The 19,793-nt window shown below is 40.6% G+C and overlaps 1 protein-coding gene across 3 annotated transcripts in view; it reads right to left on the bottom strand.

Annotated features, from left to right (window-relative positions):
• Positions 1-19,793, bottom strand: part of DVL3 (dishevelled segment polarity protein 3) — a 163,873-nt gene that overhangs the window by 86,853 nt on the left and 57,227 nt on the right. For all 3 annotated transcript variants that reach the window (XM_068281300.1, XM_068281301.1, XM_068281302.1), the window contains exons 2-3: positions 13,822-13,891; positions 2,376-2,497 (exon numbers count right to left, since the gene is read on the bottom strand). In XM_068281300.1, the coding sequence (XP_068137401.1) occupies positions 2,376-2,497; positions 13,822-13,891 (192 nt within the window). The remainder of the gene's footprint in view (positions 1-2,375; positions 2,498-13,821; positions 13,892-19,793) is intronic.

The raw sequence follows: 19,793 nt of genomic DNA, 5'->3' as shown, positions 1-19,793 counted from the left end.
TGGAGCACTGTTCAAGCGATCATTCAGAAATGGAAGGAGTATGGCACAACTGTAAACCTACCAAGACAAGGCCGTCCACCTAAACTCACTGGCCGAACAAGGAGAGCGCTGATCAGAAATGCAGTCAAGAGGCCCATGGTGACTCTGGACGAGCTGCAGAGATCTACAGCTCAGGTGGGGCTATCTGTCCATAGGACAACCATTAGTTGTGCACTGCACAAAGTTGGCCTTTATGCAAGAGGGCAAGAAGAAAGCCATTGTTAACAGAAAAGAAGTCCCGTTTGCAGTTTGCCACAAGCCATGTGGGGGACACAGCAAACATCTGGAAGAAGGTGCTCTGGACAAATGAGACCAAAATGGAACTTTTTGGCCAAAATGCAAAACGCTATGTGTGGTGGAAAACTAACACTGCACATCACTCTGAACACACCATCCCTCAAATATGGTGGTGACAGCATCATGCACGGGGGGTGCTTCTCTTCAGCAGGGACAGGGAAGCTGGTCAGAGTTGATGGGAAGATGGATGGAGCCAAATACAGGGCAATCTTGGAAGAAAACCTCTTGGAGTCTGCAAAAGACTTGAGACTGGGGCGGAGGTTCACCTTTCAGAAGGACAACGACCCTAAACATAAAGCCAGGGCAACAATGGAATGGTTTAAAACAAAACATATCCATGTGTTAGAATGACCCAAAGTCCAGATCTAAATCCAATCGAGAATCTGTGGCAAGATCTGAAAACTGCTGTTCACAAACGCTGTCCATCTAATCTGACTGAGCTGGAGCTGTTTTGCAAAGAATGGGCAAGAATTTCAGTCTCTAGATGTGCAAAGCTGGTAGAGACATACACTAAAAGACTGGCAGCTGTAATTATAGCAAAAGGTGGTTCTACAAAGTATTGACTCAAAAGGCTGAATAATTATGCACACCCCACTTTGCAGTTATTTTAAAAAAAATAAAAATGTTTGGAATCATGTAGGATTTTCGTTCCACTTCTCATGTGTACACCACTTTGTATTGGTCTTTCACATGGAATTCCAATAAAATTGATTCATGTTTGTGGCAGTAATATGACAAAATGTGGAGAACTTCAAGCGGGCCGAATATTTTTGCAAACCACTGTATATTGTCACCATACTTTGTACTAGGGACATCATTAAAATCTTTTGATAACCAGGACAAATAGGCAGATAAAATGTGTGGGTTTTATGTACAGTGGCAGTGTTTATATTAAAACTATAGGGGATGAAATTGGAGAAAGTGTATTTTTTCATTTTTTCTTGTTTTTCCCTTTAAAATGCATAGAAAATAAAGTAATTACTGAAAACAAATATCAACCCCAAAAAGCCTAATTGGTGGTGAAAATAACAAGATATACATCATTTCATTGTCATTAGCTATTGGCAAAAGAAAAGGATGAGCACTGCACTGAAAGGTGAAAATCGCTCTTGTCCGTTAGGGTAAACATCACTTTGGGTAAAGTGGTTAAAGCGGATCAGAGATGAAAAACTAACTATAACAAGTAACTTGTCTATATATCTTATCTAAAGTTTAGACACAGCAAATCCAGCTGCAAACAGTTTCAATAGAATATGATTATTTCTTCCTGTGATACAATGACAGCAGCCATGTTTGTAAACATTTCAAACAGACAAGCTTATCTGCATCTTAAGCACTCAGCCTGTGAAAAAAAACCTAACCCCCCCCCCCCTCCCCTCTGCCTCTGAAATCTCTGGCTAGTAATACCTCTTCCTCCTCCTGCCCAGACTGAGCTCCCATGAGCCATGCTACTGTCTGAAAATGCCTTGGCTCTCAGAAAATCCTGTGGGTGAGGCTTGTTTAGTTTATAGGGAATAAGAGTATTAAAACAAAAAAGTATTTGGCTTGAGGAATGCCCAATAAACAATAGGAAAGGAACACAATAATGCAATGAGTAAAAAGTTCATCTCGGATCCACTTTAAAGAAGAAGAAGAAAAAAAAAACACCACATTCTCTTTGGCTTGAATTCTAACATACATATTTACAATATTTAACTCCTAACCCAAATTACATATTTTTCAACTTTTTGGGGGTAAAATTATTAACTTTATAGTTTGAAAGATCAAAATATTCAACAATGCTCAGTCATCAATATTAACATCAAATATTCTGCTAATCAATCATGACTGGTTGATTAAAATGAAAGATCCATTCAATTTTTCCTATTCAATCATTTTACCTTATAATCGTATCAATGTATGTATACTGGAAATAGCCCAATCAAAATTCTCAGAAAATTAATCTGACTGGGTTAATCTGACACATTAAAAACAAAAATAACTTCATGTTCATTATTTCTTTGTGTTCAATACACACTACTCAATACAAAACTACTTACTGAAAGGATGGAGGTCGGGAATCTCCAATTCCTCCTGTTCTTTCAATTGGTGGGGGTAGATCAGATTGGTTATCAGCACAGACTGAGCCCGCATCAGATTGTGAGCCATCGGCAGAGACAAGCTACAAGAAGAAAAAAAAAATGTATTTACGCTTCAAAGCAAGTTTGTGTGACATTCCATGCATTTAGTTGGACTTTTAGGGCTCTTTAAAATCTGCGCAGCTTTTCTGCGTTTTGACCCAATGGTTAACGTTTGCCAAAAACGCAGCGTCGGGTGTGAAAGGTAAAATGAAAGTCTATGGACTTTCATTTTACCTTTCACACCAGACGCTGCGTTTTTGTGCGGTGCGACTCACCCAGGAGCTTTTTTTCGTACGACGCACCCGGGAGCCGGCATTTTCCGTCGGGTTCAATGAATAGCTACCGCAGCTGATTGCGTCGCACCGCAGATACCCGACAACATGCCGCAGGCTATCAACGCGTGCAGGAGAACGGCTCCTGCACGTGTTGTCTGATGTGAAAGAGCCCTTAGAGTGAGATTCTAGGTTACCGAGAAGCACATCCTTAAAGAGACACTGAAGCGAAAAAAAAATGATGATATTATGATTTGTATGTGTAGTACAGCTAAGAAATAAAACATTAAGATCAGATATATCAGTCTAATTGTTTCCAGTACAGGAAGAGTTGAGAAACTCCAGTTATTATCTCTATGCAAAAAAGCTATTAAGCTCTCCGACTAAGTTAGTCGTGGAGAGGGCTGTTATCTGACTTTTATTATCTCAACTGTAATTGAACTGTTTACTTTTCCTCTGCCAGAGGAGAGTTAATTCCTTCACAGATTGCTCTGAAAGACTCATTTTGAATGCTGAGTGTTGTGTAATCTGCACATATTATAGAATAATGCAATGTTAGAAAAAAACACTATATACCTGAAAATAAAAGTATGAGAATATTTTCTTTGCTGCTAATCTAGTAATTATTCATAGTACACAACCAATTCATTAGATCATTTTTTTTTTTTTCGCTTCAGTGTCTCTTAAAAGGGGAACTTCAGCCTAAACAAACATACATTGAGGTTGAAGCAGAGAATTTGAAAGAACGATTTCAGGATAGGGGGTATCCGAGAAGGTATATTGAGAAAGCTGTTAGAAGAGCTAGAGCCACTCCGCGAACGGATTTTCTGCGATCTCGGAAGATAATCAAGGACATCAAGCTTAAGATCACTACGCCATATAACACTCAATGGCAGGAACTATATCGGATTGTTGAGAAACATTGGGGGGTTTTAAAATTAGACCCTGATATTAAACCTTTCCTCACAGAGCGACCTAGCATCACAGCAAGAAGAGCACCCACGCTTAAAAATATACTCTGTCAGAGTCATTTTCAGAGGGCGACAATAAGACCTACGGTGAAGGGCAGTTTTTCGTGTGGCACATGTAACGTTTGTCCAAATATGAAAAACATCAGAACAGTTAGAAATAAACACACAGGGAAGCAGTTTTACATCAATGATTTCATTAATTGTAAAAGTACTGCTGTAATTTACATGTTACAATGTCCCTGTGGCTGGCAGTATATTGGCCAGACGAGGAATGCGCTCAAGACACGTTTACAAAAACACAAATCAGTAGTCAAATTGGCTGCTAGAGACAAAGAAGCAGGCAAGACTAACTATATTAGCCACACATGCCCTGAACACGCACAGAGGTTCGTTGAAGGATTGGTTGTTTTGTGGATTAGAATCGGTTAAGATGAACAGCAGAGGTAGAGATGTCACTAATAAATTATTACGAGCAGAACTGAGGTGGATATATAGACTCCAGACCAGGAGCCCCATGGAACTTAGTGAGGCGGCCAGTTTTGGTTGCTTCTTGCCCCAATAATTGCTCTGACCATAGATGGAATATTTTACATAGCCGGGTGACGATCTGAGCCTGGGGTCATGAGAATAGTGTTGTGGAACAACATATTTTTGGGCTTGTATTTTTTGGTGTTTTAATCTCATTTCTTTGTTTATGTCTTGTTCTCTCATAACAGGTTATGCGCATGTAAAATGTAGCACACATGGCACTGGGATTAGGTATCTTTTTGACAGAATCATGTGTAAGTATTATTAGTTAGTAACATGTCATGGTTTACTCACATAGTTGGGTGTGGGTCCATGGTTTTTCACACACTGACCGTGGGTAAGTACGGTTGGCATATTCATGTGTGGGTCCATTGGATGATGGGCAATTTGCACAAACTTTTTGACTTTATTGGTGGTTCAATTTGTAATGGGCACTCATTTTTGCCTATTATATTTATGAGAGGCAATGGGTATTCTAATGTATTGGTTGTGTCACGGTAGTGGTGGTATGCTTGTATTGTCACTCAGGCTACCAGCAGTGAGTACTGGCAGCTTGTATTGTTATATATCACTGTTCGTGTCATGAACATTGTTGCACTTGTGTGGTGTGTGTGTTTACACTTATATTCACTTTACCTAGCCAGTTGGTGAGTACTGGCTCGGTACGTTTTTGTCCTCACCTGTGTTTTTGTGAGGAGTTTTTGGTCACTGGATGTTAAAGTTTGCAGGTATATTGTTGGCACAGTATATTTACATATTGTTTTTTATCATTGATTGTAGAATCTTCTGATTCCTCTTCTTGCACCTTATCAGCACTTCAGCACTTTTGGATCATTTAGAATGGATCTTCAATCAGTTATACAATGGCTTCACCCACATTTATATTACTTAGACATGGATTTTAACCAATGTGATTCACACTTTAGATGTGATGTTTGTATCCACTAATAGTTTTAGTATTAACTTTATATTTTTTATCAGGTTTTCTGCATCAAATGTATACAGTCTTGTTCTATTTTGCACATGATTTATATTGTGGTATAATATATTTTTTTATTCCAATTGTATTTACACCATTATTTGTCTTTATATGTGTTATATACTTTATCGCCACTAGATGGTGATGTCTTATATTTGAAAGGCATACAGACGAGGTTCTGGGCTTGTCACGGTCTTCCGCCAGTAGATGGCAACATTTTTGGTTTTATACCTAACATGGTCATGTATAAAGCATGGATTTTTTTTTTCTCTGAGACAGGTGTCTATTATGAATTATATATTTGCGTTTATATTTAGTTACATGCACGCAATTGAATTTGTTCATTTTCCTATTGCCGGGAGAGCTGCTTACTATTGTGATGTAGACGGTCGGGCGCCGCCGCTCGGGGCATGCGTCATCACGTACGCATGGCCGGGTGATGCGGATGGAGGTGTGGCCACGCACTACGCGTTTCGTCATAGTATGACTCATACTATGATGAGTCATACTATGACGAAACGCGTAGGGCGGAGCTACGCATCACGTGACCGGCAGTTGTAGGAAGCACTAGGAAGCGAGGCGGCATGTGTGTTGGCGGCTGTCCGGGACCGTAAAAGATCGTTTTACACGCTGTTTGATCTCCTACCTTTGTGAGTGCAACCTTGATATTCTTTTATGTAATAAAACGTTTTTACACTATATGGAGCTGTTTTAAGTCTAGAAACTCTGTGGGATGACCCAGCGACCAGTTTATATGCCTACCCCTGATGCGATATATCTTTACCTCCGGATTGAAGGGAGGCTTTTTAGGTGAGTGCGGACGCACTAGGGGGGAGTGTGTCACGGCACGAGGTGTTGGAACTGAGTTGCATTAGTCGCACTGGAGAGGTGACGGGCACTGAATTAGTAATTGGATTACGCTATGTGCTTTTTCCTTCTCTTTTATATGACGTGTTAACTGGATTCCGTGGAGTTCTCTGGTATCCTGGAACTGAACTTTAACCGATACAGCTTCTCATTGGAGACAAGCAAATTGGTGACAGATTGAACTGAACTTTACGGTTTCTCTAGTTTATGAGCACAGTCTTTCTTTCTGATAAACAAACATACTGTCATTAAAGAGACACTGAAGCGAAAAAAAATATATAATTACTAGAAGATTAGCAGCAAAGAAAATATTCTCATATTTTTATTTTCAGGTATATAGTGTTTTTTCTAACATTGCATCACTCTATAATATGTGCAGATTACACAACACTCAGCATTCAAAATGAGTCTTTCAGAGCAGTCTGAAGTAATGAACTCTCCTCTAGCAGAGGAAAAGTAAACAGTTCAATTACAGTTGAGATAATAAAAGTCAGATAACAGCCCTCTCCACGACTAAAGCAGGCCATACACTGGCTCGATTCGCGGCCGTTTCGACAGCAGATTCGATCCTGCGATCGAATCTGCTGCCAATCGTTCGCGGTAAACGCAGCCGCCGATCCGAGGTCAGTCGATCGCGCCGTGCGGGAAATTACCCTCGATCGCCCGCGGGTAAAGTGCGCGTCGCTAGCGGCGGCCGATCCGATCAAGTATACATTACCTGAGACTGGCTCCCGGGCACGGCTCTGTTCCGGCTCCATCCATCCCGGCGCTTCCTGTGTCACTGCAGTGACCAGGAAGTTCAAATAGAGGGCGCTCTATTTGAACTTCCTGGTCACGGAGTAACACAGGAAGCGCCGGGATGGAGCCGGAACAGAGCCGTGCAATGCGGAGAAGATGCCCAGGAGCCAGCATCAGGTCATATATACGGGGGGGGGGGGGGGGACAGGCGGCAGGAGCAGCTCAGCAGATGGTGAATCGGTTTCAGGCTGAAATAGATTCACAATCTGTTTGCAGTAAAGGCAGCCATACGATCCCTCTCTGATCAGATTCGATCAGATAGGGATCTGTCAGCTGGTCGATCTAATGGCACATCGACCAGTGTATGGCCACCTTTAGTTAGTCGGAGAGCTTAATAGCTTTTTTGCATAGAGATAACAACTGGAGTTTCTCAACTCTTCCTGCACTGGAAACAATTAGACTGATGTATCTGATCTTAATGTTTTTTTTTCTTAGCTGTACTACACATACAAATCATAATATCATCATTTTTTTTCCGCTTCAGTGTCTCTTTAAGTTACATTAGTTATGTTAATTAGAATAGATTGGTAATATAATCTCTTACTCGCCCTGTTTTAAAAGAACAGGCAAATGTTTGTGATTCATGGGGACTGCCATCTTTGTCATGGGAGCAGCCATCTTTTTGGTTGAAAGGAGGTGACAGGGAGCAGGAGACACAGTTCCAGCTGTCCTGTGTCCTGATCACCCCTTCAAGCTGCGCACCCTAGGCTTCAAATGTCAAATTCAAAATGTAAGAAAAAAAAATTTGCACCAAAACAGCAGAACGAGAGCAACAACATCAGAAATCCCATCATGCTTTGCACAGCATCAGGGGAAAAATGCCCTGGCAGTTTTCTTCTGTGCAGCTAAAAATGAGGCTTGTATGAGAGAAACAAAGTTCTGATGCTGTGAAACTGTTAAAGAAACACCAGGCCTTTTCAGTGCTGAGTCGATTTTTAGTCTGGAGGTTCACTTTAACCTTAAGAGCACATAATGCTTTGGTGCCACCATGTGGCCAATCCAAGGACTGCCCCTGGTGCGAGAAACAAATCTGGATTTGACGTAAAAGTAAGCAGTAGCCCTTTTCAGTAGTTCTTCCTGTGTCTGCGCGAGTTTCCTCCCACATTTCAAGCATACAGATAAGTTAATTGGCTTCCACCTATGCGCAGAAGACACTGACCCATCGGGGGTCAGCGATCTTTCAGAGGCTGCCAGCAGGACCCAGGAGATGACCAGAGCTGCTGTGAGAGACATCAATGACTTCTAGGGACTGGAAGAAGCCCCGGTTAAGTAAAGCTACATTTAAATTTTCACCTCAGAAATAAAATTGTGTTTCCTTTTGGTCTAAGATTAGTGACTTAATTAATGAAATTCTGCAAATACGATTAATACTCTCACCCAGGGTATTTTTACTGGGGCTACTGGATGATATCCAGCCAGGCAAACACCCTCAGTACCTAACTAGAATATTATGCTTCTATGGCCGTAAAGAAATACTTCACACATGGAGGTCGGATAAGCCCCCTCCTTCAACCACTGGAAATACACTATTATGAAAAGCCTACCTTTATATCGTTTGACGTATAAAAGCCGTAATTGCCCTCGTAGATTTGATAAAATATGGGCCCCATGGTATAACAACGTCGAAGCTCTTCCTGCAGGCCCAGAGGACTAAATTATAGTGTCAACCTAAATGTTTTCTGAGAGATAATTTATAATATCTTCATTGGCCCTGGTCTAAGGAGGTAAGCGCTGGATTCTTACTCTATATTCATCTCTTATAATCTAATTTCTTTTCTTCCTTTTCCTTCTCTTCCTTATTCCCCCTTCTAACGGATGGTACAGCCACAACTACATAGACCAAACTGAGGAACTTTTTGTCAGTTTGATATGCTTTTGATATCATTAATAATTCATTGCTCAACTGTTTTGTACGCTTTATTGTACCAATGTATCCTCATATTGCATAAGATATTCAATACTATAGTTTCTGTGCGATATACCTTTTGTATACTTGGTATGTGTACCACTGTTACTCTCTCTTATCTAATGTTTCTTGAGTACCTGCGTGTACTTGTTTGTATGTGTGTTCAAAAATTAATAAAAACTGATCTGTTAAAAAAAAAAAAAAAAAAGAAATACAATTTTGTAGGGTTTTCCTTTAAAGGACAACTGAAGTGCGAAGAATATGGATGTTGCCATATTTTTTACCTTTTAACCACTTCAGCCGATCTGGACTGCAGGGGCGTAGATAAGCGTCTGCAGAATGCGGAAGTGGTTAATATTAAACTATAATGGCCAAAACTTGAGAAATAATGATTTTTTTCCATTTCTTTCTTAATCTTCCTGTTAAAATGGATTTAGGAAAAAAGAATTCTTAGCAAAATGTACTACCCAAAGAAAGCCTAATTAGTGGCGGAAAAAACAAGATATAGCTTAATTAATTGTGATAAGTAGCGATAAAGTTATTGGTGAATGAATAAGAGGTGAACGTTGCTCAGATGCATACGATTTTCGACACTGTAGGCTGAAGTGGTTAAACAATACCAGTTGCCCGGCAGCCCTGCTGGTCTATTTAGTTGCAGTAGTCTGAATAAAACCAGAAACAAGCATGTGGCTAATCTTTTTAGATCTGACAATTACATCAGATAGACCTGATCTGCATGCTTGCTCTGGGCCTATGGCTTAAAGTATTAAGGTGGCCATACATCAGGCAACTTAGCGGCCAAACCACCAACCAATTCGATTATTGTAATCGAAATTAGATGAAAATCGGTGCTGCCAAGTGCATGCTTAACCGACAAAGCGACCAATTTCGGGTCGGAGATTGGTCGCAGTCAATCGCGCATGCCACAAGATGTCAGGCCGAAGTTGGTTGGTTGGGTGTGCGGCGGTACGGCAGCAATTTCCAGAACGAGCGACAAGACGATGAAACCCCCCGCTGCTGCAATGTATAAAAGTGTGCCCCTCGTGTGTGCATTTATACATTACCTGTCCTGTTGCAGCCTCCGCGCGGTGTCCTTAACCTCTGGGCGGCTCTCCATACACATCACTGGTGCATAGCGTCTGAAATCAGTTGCGCGTACGGAGAGCCACCCGGAGGCTACGGACACCGCACGGAGGCTGCAAAAGGACAGGTAACGTATAAATCCACGCGTTGGGTGGGAAACATTTATACATTGGGGGCAGCAGCGGTGCGGACTCAGTCGATTCCCTGAAGATTTCATGCTGAAATCGGACGGGAATCGGCCTGTAATATATGGGAAATCGACAAAAAGACAAATTTATCTCTAATCAGATTCGGTTAGAGATAAAGCTGTCTCTTTGTCGCATCTGCCCATAATCGTTAGGTCTATGGCCACCTTTAGAGGCAGAGGATCATCAGGATAGCCAGACAACTGTTATTGTTTAAAATGAAATAAATATGGCATCCCTCTGGTTACAGTTGTCATTTAAATATAGGTTAGATCTTTCAATTAAGTGTGCTTTTTTCTTGATAATTCAGGAAGGTGAGTGAATTATGGCTAAAGTACTCGAAACAAAATCAACATACTACATGATTAAAGTGACAAGACAAGAGTCTGTAAGAAGAAGGAACAGACAGAGAACATTAAGCCTGTGTATACTTTATTTTGCTACCCAGTATTGATAATGTACAGGTGAAACTCGAAAAATGTGAATATCATGCAAATGACCATTTATTTCAGTAATCCAACTTAAAAGGTGAAACTAATATATGAAATGGACTTATTACATGCAAAGCTAGATATTTTGTGCATTTATTTATCATTTTGAGGATAATTGCTTACAGTTTCTGAAAACCCCAAAATCTCAGATTATTAGAATATTGTGAAAATGTTCAATATTCTAGGCTCAAAGTGACAGACTCTAATCAGCTAATTAATCCAAAATACCTGCAAAGGGTTCCTGTTTCATATATTAGTTGCACCTTTTAACCACTTTACCCCCGCCCGTACGGATTTCTCCGTCCCTTTTTCCATCCTTTAACCCCCAGGGACGGAGAAATCCGTACTTTCCACGCTCCCGCCGCTGTCCGCGCTCCCGCTCGTAAACACGCCGCCCGCCGCTAGTAAACACGCCGCCGCCTGCTCGCCCGGAGATAAATGAACGGGAAAATCCATTCCCGTTCGTTGATCTAAGCCCCGCAATGATCCGCTGCTCTCCGATGGGCAGCGCGATCATTGTGAAAAAAAAACAAAACACTCACAGCCTCCTAGTACTTCCTGCGAGCGTCCGGAAGGACGCTCGCAGGTCGCAATAAACAAAAAGTTACTGTTGCCATCTTGTGGCCAAATAGTAAAACTACACCCTAAGCATTTTTTACATATAAATAAACTAGTGTTACACAAAAATTAACTCATTACCTCCCACACTCCCCATTTTTTTTTTTTTTTTGTAATTAAAAAAAAATTAAAAAATTTACAATTAAAAAAAATACATAAATAGTTACCTTAGGGACTGAACTTTTTAAATATTTATGTCAAGAGGGTATAACACTGTTACTTTATTAACTATGGGCTTGTAATTAAGGATGAAAGCAAAACTGAAAAAAATGCACCTTTATTTCCAAATAAAATATTGGCGCCAAACATTGTGATAGGGACATAATTTAAACGGTTTTATAACCGGGACAAATGGGCAAATAAATTTCATGGGTTTTAATTACAGTAGCATGCATTATTTAAAAACTATAATGGCCGAAAACTGAAAAATAATTAATTTTTTTCCCACATTTTTCCTATTTTCCCATTAAAACACATTTAGAATAAAATAATTCTTGGCATAATGTCCCACCTAAAGAAAGCCTAATTGATGGCGGAAAAAACAAGATATAGTTCATTTCATTGTGATAAGTAATGATAAAGTTATAGACGAATGAATGGAAGGAGCGCTGAAAGGTGAAAATTGCTCTGGTGCTCAGGGGGTAAAACCCCTCAGTGGTGAAGTGGTTAAGTTGAATTACTGAAATAAATGGAAGTTGGCACGATATTCTAATTTTTCGAGTTTCACCTGTACTTGCTTGCAGTACTTGATATGTGATCAGATGTTACTGATTGTATCACTGTTGCTGCAAGCTCTCTGTACTATACAACACTGCACAGAGGCAAAGCAGCCACTGCTCAGATACTGCTAGCCAGGGGGATCAATACACTAGGGCAATTTTTCTTGTTCTTTGTTAGTTCCATATCCATATCCATCTTTCCACATGCAGCACACAAAGAGATTCACTAAATATCTGGTTCTTCAGTTCTGGGATTACCTTACTGCAGTCTACAGTACGAGTATGTGAAGCAAACTAACCAGAACAATCTAAAAGCCAGACAGACATGTAAACATTTACTGTAAGGTTGTAATGAGTCACACACAGTCATGATCTCCAAACATTTCTCCTACAGCCAGTGTGGTGCTCTGTTCAATATTTAAGTTAGATTATTAAAGCTGTATATCCTTTGATCCTTAGAATTCAAATCAATATTTAAAAATAATCTTATGGTTACAAAATACATAAACTAGATTTTTTTTATAAAGCATTTGAAGTTCCCAACTTGTAATGCTGCATATATGAACAATTTCTGCAACCATTACCTGAAAAAATGAACAAATCTGCAGTTCTAAAGCATGGTGTTTTCTGACCTCTTTGATCTAGTGTGCTGGTAGCTAGTCACAGGCAGAATCCAGTGGCAGATGGTGTGTGTGAAGTATATTCTACTGACAAGCAGTAGGTGAAAGTATTGACAATAGTGAGTGACAAGTAGAGATAGGGTAAAAACTAATAGGTGACAGGCAGTCACTGATTGGTTCCCGGGGGGGGGATTGGCTGTCCATGCCATCAGTAATGACACTGTACTGTTATCAAATAATTTGCATGATCTTGGTTTGCTGAGGGTTTCCTGTATTTCCTACCTTGTATGTTAACCCATTTATCTATTGTGCAGCGCTGCGTAATATGTTGGCGCTTTATAAATACAATAAATAATAACAATGCAGACCATGCAGGAAAGAGTGGGCATTTCTTCCTACAGTAGGGATGGTCAATGAGATGCAAACAATTCTGAGTTGAAGCAGGATTATGTAAATTCTATATGCAAATTTATGCAACTTAAAAAAGAACCTAACAAATTTGTTTGGTCCATTATTAAAGCGGCATACAATTACATACATAATTTTCATTATCCTGCATCAACTTGGAATTATTTGCATCTCATTGCCCATCCCTAGCCTACAGTTTAACATGAGACTCTCCCTTTGCGAAACAATGTTCTTCCTGTCAGAAGGTGGCTATGCTGAATCCCACCTGGCAACAGACGTCAGACTGGCAGTGTGGCTGAAGACCCACCCTGCATCGGCTTAATTGAGTCAGGCCACCTAAAACTGAACGCACTATCACCACTAGGCCAACATGCACAAATATTATTGCGTATTTAGAGAGCATCAACATCTTCCACTGCGCATTTCAGAGAACAGTCACTTCACGAAGCGTCTCTCGAAGGAGCTCACAAATGAAACCCTACCAAAATCAGTCCTATAGTTCTACGCCTACATCAAGCTTACACCTAAATGACTGCATGTGGTAATAATATACTAGTTATATACACTATGTACATTTCTTTTTTAGAAGTACAGTCCAACAATAGTTCAGACCTAGAAAAATGTGTAGAACATATGTAATGACAGAAAATGCAGGTATGCAATTATGCAATGTGGAAGAAATAGACATCAATGCAGATCATTTAAAGAGATGTTACAAGTAGACTGTCAGGAAGCCCCAAGTAAACATATTGCACCCCCCCCCCCCCCCCCCCCACACCACCCGAGACTTGGATAGTGATACAGATTGTATAATTTGGGATACATGACAGACATTTAGTTTAGACATATAGATACTGGTATAAAATTCCCTGTAAATATACTTTATGGAAACTTTATAAAGGGAGGGAAAAAGCTCTTACCCAACATACAACTCTTCCATTGAAACATGGCAGCTTTGCATTGTCATCTGAGATCTCTTCCTTTACAACCCTAAAGAAGAGAAAAAAAATTATTTATTAAAAGGTCACTAATAAAAAAAAGAAAATAATTAACAATTGTAAAATACCAAATAATCTTAGCCATAATCCAGCCCTTTTGTTCCTAAAAGTTATTGTTTATGGAGGAATTTAAATTTCTCAAATTAATGTACTGGTATTTTTTGCCTGGTATATTTCAACTTCCTTGTATACCTTTATCAAAGCAAATTCATTCACAGAAAAGAGAAATAAATGGACAAGCAGAAGTCAATAAAAAAAGGGCAGGGTGGAAAGCCAAACCTGGTCATACACAACACCGCCTGCACTGAAATCCTCTGCATTGACTCCCCATATCATAGTGTCACCCCCTGCTACTGATAATAACACTACAACCCCTCCCATAAGTCACGTTGGGAAGTCATGAAATAGCAGGCCTCCTTAAAGTGGACCTAGACACAGAGTCATGAAATAGCAGGCCTCCTTAAAGTGGACCTAGACACAGGACAGTAGAAAAACATACAGTGGGATGCCAACATTTGGGCAACCTTGTTAATCATCATGATTTTCCTGTATAAATTGTTGGTTGTTATGATTAAAAATGTCAGTTAAATATATCATATAGTAGACACACACAGTGATATTTGATAAGTGAAATAAAGTTTATTGGCTTTACAGAAAGTGTCCAATAATTGTTTAAATAAAATTAGGCAGGTGCATAAATGTGGGCACTGTTGTAATTTTATCGATTCCAAAACCTTTAGAACTAATTATTGGAACTCAAATTGGCTTGGTAAGCTCAGTGATCCCTAACCTACTTACACAGGTGAATCCAATTATGAGAAAGAGTATTTAAGGGGGTCAATTGTAAGTTTCCCTCTTAATTTTCTCCGATTAGTACCATGGAGGTCTCAAGCCAACACTCAAATGACCTGAAGACAAAGATTGTCCCCTATTATGGTTCAGGGTAAGGATACAGAAAGCAGTCTCGGAGATTTCAGCTGTCTGTTTCCACTGTAGGAACAATATTGAGGAAATGGAAGACCACAGGCTCAGTTCAAGTTAAGGCTCAGTTCAAGTTAAGGCTCGAAGTGGCAGACCAAGAACAATCTCGGATAGACAGAAGCAAAGAATGGTGAGAACAGTCAGAGTCAACCCACAGACTAGCACAAAAGACCTACAACATCATCTTTCTGCAGATGGGGTCACTATGCATCGTTCAACCATTCGGCGCACTTTACACAAGGAGATGCTGTATGCGAGAGTGATGAAGAGAATAGTTTTTCTCCGTCCACAGCACAAACAGAGCCGCTAGAGGTATGCTATAGCACATTTGGACAAGCCAGCTTCATTTTGGAATAAGGTGCTGTGGACTGATGAAACTAAAATGGAGTTAATTGGGCATAACAAGGGGTGTTATGCATGGAGGAAAAACAACAGCATTCCAAAAAAAAACAAAAACAAAAAAAAAACACCTGCTACCTACAGTAAAATATGGTGGTAGTTCCATCATGCTGTGGGGCTGTGGGGCCAGTGCAGGGACTGGGAATCTTGTCAAAGTTGAAGAATGCATGGATTCCACTCAGGATCAGCAGATTCTGGAGACCAATGTCCAGGAATTAGTGACAAAGCTGAGCCAGGGTTGGATCTTTCAACAAGATAACGACCCTAAACACTGCTCAAAATCCACGAAGGCATTCAAGCAGAGGAACAAGTAAAACGTTCTGGAATGGCCATCTCAGTCCCCAGACCCGAATATAATTGAAAATCTGTGGTGTGAGAGAGCTGTCCATGCTCAGAAGCCATCAAACCTGAATGAACTAGCGATGTTTTGTAAAGAGGAATGTTCCAAAATACCTTCAACTAGAATCCAGACTCTCATTGGAACCTACAGGAAGCATTTAGAGGCTGTAATTTCTGCAAAAAGGAGGATCTACTAAATATTGATTTAATTTCTTTTTTGTGGTGCCAAAATGTATGCACCTGCCTAATTTTGTTCAATTATTGCACAATTTCTGTAAATCCAATAAACTTCATTTCACTTCTCAAATATCACTATGTGTGTCTCCTATATGATATATTTTACTGACTTTTTATCGTAACAACCAACAATCTATACAGGAAGATCATGATGTTCAACAAGGTTGCTCAAACGTTTGCATCCCACTGTAAATTCACCCTGTATGTATTTAGAGAGTTTAGCCTGTCTAATTCCCCCTTATCTGTGACTTATCACCTGTTGTAATTTGATCACTCTGCTGTATCAGCTGACTGCCATGGCAGAGCAGCTAACTGGTAAAAACAGGATGTTAACAATATGTCTGCTTTCATGAAAGCAGGAAATAGAAACACTGAAGATGTATTGAAGGATTTGTATCAGCTGTAACAAATAAATGTTTTCAATTTAAATTATACTATGCTGTTGCGTATCTTTTAGAGCGGAGAAGAAGTTCTGAGTTCAGGTCCGCTTTAAGAAGACCTCTTTGCAGTCTGTGGCTACAGGAAAGCATTTGGAGACTAATCACATCAACTTCTGATGATGGCTGCGCATCTGGTGATTTGACTGTAAAATCAACCAATTTGACCATTTCGAAACAAGAGAAAACTGCGTGAGTTCCCGTATGCCCAATCGATGAAAATTGGCCGATACCATGTTGAATCAACCAACCTAGTCGATGGAAGAGAATAGGTCAATAGCACAGGAATTGGCTACTGTTCACATATTCCCTCAACACTATCGATTTTTGCATTCAAAGCATGGAGGCACAACATCGTTTAGATCGATTAGGGAAGGTGAATCACAGACTATCACTTCTAGTGTGTGGGCCACCACTCGATCAAGGTTTTATAAACCACACTAAAGTTGATCGCCCAATAAAGTCAATTGCTTAGTCGACTGAATCAAAATCACTAGATGTATGGCTACCTTAACCTCCCCAGCGGTAAGGAGAAGCCTGACTTGTCCAGCTAAAATATGCTAAAAGCGCTAAGGACGGGTCAGGTTCGTCCTTGCCGCGGGGGAGATTTAAAACTTCTCTGCTCCGCCGACTCCTTTTTTTTTTTTTTTTTTTTTTTTACTTATGTGGGTTTCCCTAGGAGGGCTGGATGCTTATCGGCACACTGTGGATAGTGATCTGTGCTACCCAAGGTGTGCAAGCATCCATCCAGCCATCCTAGGGAATCTCACAAGCACACACGGTGGAGCAGAGAAGTTGCAGCGGCTTCTCTACCCCAGTGATCGCCCACCGCAACCTCCCCTCCTTCATTCCCACCCTCCTTGCAGCGACAGAACTAGCAGGAAGTGAGGAGAGCATTACTCACCGTGCCTCTGTCCAGCGGTAATCGCACACCCTCCTCCATTGCATACAGCTCAGTCTACTGTCCACAGCACCGGGATGTGACTTGATGACGTCAAGACAGACACTAGACAGCAGCTGTACGGTGAAGGCGCATGTGCGATTGCCACTGGACAAAGGCATGGTGAGTAAGCCTCACTTTCAGCATAGCGCAGTGGATCGGGGGGGAGGGAAGCACCTATACTTCGCTTACCTATACTAGGGCACCTATAGCTGGCTAACCTATACAGAGGCTTATATACTCGCCATTGACGTGCTGATCCCTCATTGTGTACCTCCAATAGCTTCCCCAGTGTCTTCTTCCATGTTCCTTGGCAGATTTGCTTCTACCTCGGTTAATGACACCAGGGTCATGCAGAGTCAACATCTAGTGGCAAACTTTTATTTTCTATTATACTGAATTCAATACAATAATCTGTACTTTATTCAATTAAAAAAAAGAAAAAAAAAAAAAAAAAGGAGCTAGAAAATTATTTGAAATTGAACCCCTTTCTGCACAGAAATCCTATGGAAATTGAATGCCAGGGAGGTTCAAGGAGCACACAGAGCTATCTTATGCTGCTATCCGAGGGGCATATATACAGCTATCTAATACTGCTATCTCAGGGCAAGGTACAGCTACTTAATACTGCTGAGGAATAACCACAACTACCAGTGCTATGTACAGGGCACAAAGGCTTTGGTATTACTGCGCTCTGGGTGGCATATACAGTTACCCAATGTTGATATCTGGGGGGAGAAGCCAGACACTGCTACCTAATACAGTACTACTATATGTGCAACCTACTCATAGCACTCCATGCTACTGTTTGGGTGGTCTTCACATGGACACCTAATACTACTATGTGAGGGACAGTTTCAGTTACAGTTTCAAAGTGGTTGTGATGGTAAAGGATGCAAATGAATACAAACTCAAAAATTGGTTTCAAGTAGACACCAGCAACTTTCTGAGTTAACTGCGGTGAAATGATATTCAAGAGTTTAGGCTAATCAAAAGACATTATTGCAGAGTCTTGCCTCTAAAATATCTAGGTAAAGATATTTAACTAGTACTGTAAGTTACAAAAAATACCTGTTTAGAGGTTGGTCCAGTTTTACACAGATGGTCTCTTAATACATTTTTGTGTCTACATCCAAACTGGCCCAACACAAAAAAAACAAAAAAACAAAAAAAAAACTTACTTTTTTAAGTTGAGACCACAGAATTCTGGCCTGTGGTTACTCCCATGCTTTTAACCTTTGCCAAATTTTTCTTGCCGTTGGGGAAGTGTGCCTTCCCCAGTCTGGCAGGCTAGGCAAGGTATGCAGAGCGTCACAGGAAGCTTTTATAGGTACCTGTTTAAGACGCTGTACCGGCTTCCTCTCTTCTTCCACCCGAGGTGATACATTCCCAACATCCTTATCTACAGAGCTGCACATAATTATTTATACCCCTGGCAAATTTTCACTTAAAGGGGAACTGAAGAGAGAGGTATATGGAGGCTGCCATGTTTATTTCCTTTTAAGCAATACCAGTTGCCTGGCAGCCCTGCTGAACCTCTGGCTCTAATACTATTAGCCATAACCCCTGAACAAGCATGCAGCCGATCAGGCGTTTCAGACTTTAAAGTCAGATCTGACAAGATTGTCTGCATGCTTGTTTCTGGTGTTATTCAGATACTGTACTACTGCAGAGAAATAGACCAGCAGGGCTGCCAGGCAACTGGTATTGATTAAAAGGAAAAATATGGCAGCCTCCGTATACCTCTTATTTCAGTTCCCCTTTAAAATTACTTTTATTCAACCAGCAAGTTATTTTTTGACGGGAAATGAAATAGTTGTCTCCCAAAAGATAGTAACATGATGTACAAGAGGCATTATTGTGGAAAAAAAAAATCTCACCAAAGTGTCCAGTCCAAAATTATTCATACACTTCACAAGCTGTCACAGTCTGAGGGAAAATCCAAAGTTCTATACCATTCCAAATAGTCCAAGCTGTTCTAAAGCATCCTAATTAACCTACTTGGGAACAGCTATTTTTATCAACTCAACAGGTGAAAAGCAGCAGCTCTCAGCTGTCGATTTGTGGACCGTCATGGATAAGACAAAGGAGCTCAGTGAGGACCTGCGGCTGTGCATTGTGGCTGCTCACAAGTCAGGAAAGGGATACAAGGCCATGTCTAAAGATTTTCAAGTTTTCAAGTGGCTACAGTGCAAAGCAGTATTAAAAAATACAATATTTTCTGCACTATGGAAAATCAGAGGACGTGGTCGGAAGCCAAAAGTGACACCTGTGCTGGCCAGGAGGGTAGTGAGAGAAGTGAAAAAGAATCCAAGGATCACCACCAAGGCCATATGGGCTCTGCTGGTAGCAAAGCCTCAAGGCAGGAAATCAAACGGAAACTTCATACTGCTGGGTTCCACGTTTGCAGACCAAGGAGAACACCACTTCTCCAGATAAGGCACACAAAAGCTTGCTTTGCTTTTGCAAATGCTCATCTGGACAAAGAAGACGACTTTTGGTCTTCTGTGTTATGGTCAGATGAAACAAAAATTTGAATTGTTTGGTCACAATGATGTTTC

This window comes from Hyperolius riggenbachi, chromosome 4 (assembly GCF_040937935.1).
Source record: "Hyperolius riggenbachi isolate aHypRig1 chromosome 4, aHypRig1.pri, whole genome shotgun sequence".
NCBI lineage: Eukaryota > Metazoa > Chordata > Amphibia > Anura > Hyperoliidae > Hyperolius > Hyperolius riggenbachi.
This window is presented reverse-complemented; position numbering and strand designations above follow the sequence as displayed.